Source organism: Otolemur garnettii, unplaced genomic scaffold (genome assembly GCF_000181295.1).
Source record: "Otolemur garnettii isolate 467f Iridium unplaced genomic scaffold, OtoGar3 scaffold00055, whole genome shotgun sequence".
Lineage (NCBI taxonomy): Eukaryota > Metazoa > Chordata > Mammalia > Primates > Galagidae > Otolemur > Otolemur garnettii.
This window is the reverse complement of record NW_003852450.1, coordinates 5,450,262-5,451,331: the sequence shown is the minus strand read 5'-3', so window position 1 is coordinate 5,451,331 and position 1,070 is coordinate 5,450,262. Positions and strand designations below refer to the sequence as shown.

Sequence of the window (1,070 nt, the reverse complement as noted above, 5' to 3'; positions counted from 1 at the left end):
TATCTGACATATTGATCATTGTCTCACTAAGCTCCTGAGCTGTGGCTCCAAAGGCCCAGTGCTGATCTGAGTTCCACTGGGAAAGACTTGGCCCTAGGACCCCTGTGCCCAGTGTCCTCTTCCTGTTTACTGAGTCCCCTATTCCCCAGTGCCTCTAGTTCAAGTCTGAAACTGTATTCTTGATGAGTCCTGGTGAGGGTGGGGAATAGTTTCAGGAGCCACCTCGTCCCCATGAGTCCATGCATTCAGTGCAGCTGACCCTGCTGTGACCCCTGTCTCTCTCATTGCCTTACAGGGCAAGTTCCTTTCCTCCAAGTTGCTGTCATGCCCATTCTAACTCTGCCACAATCCAGACAACGAGCCAAAAATATTTATGACCTCTTGCCTCGGCGGCAACAAGAGTTGGGTACGTTTTTCCTTTCTAGTCTGTGGAATCCAGACGTTCACACTTTTTCTGCTCCCAGAATGTACCCTTACCACCCAGAATCAACTTTCTCTGAGCTTTCAAACCCGCCTGCCCTTCAGAGAGAAATAGAATAGGATAGATAAATTACAAGCTATAACTCTGGGGAAGAGTGGGGGTGCAGAGAGCTCTCAAAAGGGAGCAGAGGGTCTTCTGGGCAGGGATTTTGTTTTTTCTTGACAGTAAGGCAGTAGAAATAAGCCAAGGCTTGGGGAGGACGCACAGAAGGAGGACGTGGGACCTGTGCTACAGGCAAGGGATGAAGGGGTCCTCTGTGGGAGCCTCCTTCTCAGACTTCCCAAGCCCTGTGCTAGCACTCTCTAATGCCCTAGAAGCCGAGGGGGCTTCCAGGCTCAGAGCATGTTCCCTATGTAGCTCTGACCCTCTCACCACAAAACACCAGGCACCAGGCTGCGAACTCCAGACACCACACAAACCCAGTTCACCCACGAGGCTGGGATGGTTTAGGCTGATGCACTCACAGGACTGGCTAACTATCTTCTCTGTCGTTTCAGGGAGACTTCAGTCAAGAAATACGCGTATTTTCAGTACCGAGAGCCTCCTCTCCAGAAATTTTGACAGCCCTGGGCATGTGGTAAGAGTCAAG

At 51.0% G+C, this 1,070-nt stretch overlaps 1 protein-coding gene across 1 annotated transcript in view; it reads left to right on the top strand.

The window, feature by feature from the left end:
• The window catches only part of LAX1 (lymphocyte transmembrane adaptor 1), a 16,102-nt gene that overhangs the window by 9,597 nt on the left and 5,435 nt on the right, over positions 1-1,070 (top strand). The window contains exons 3-4 of the mRNA XM_003792336.2: positions 296-406; positions 979-1,058. Of these exons, the coding sequence (XP_003792384.1) occupies positions 296-406; positions 979-1,058 (191 nt within the window). The remainder of the gene's footprint in view (positions 1-295; positions 407-978; positions 1,059-1,070) is intronic.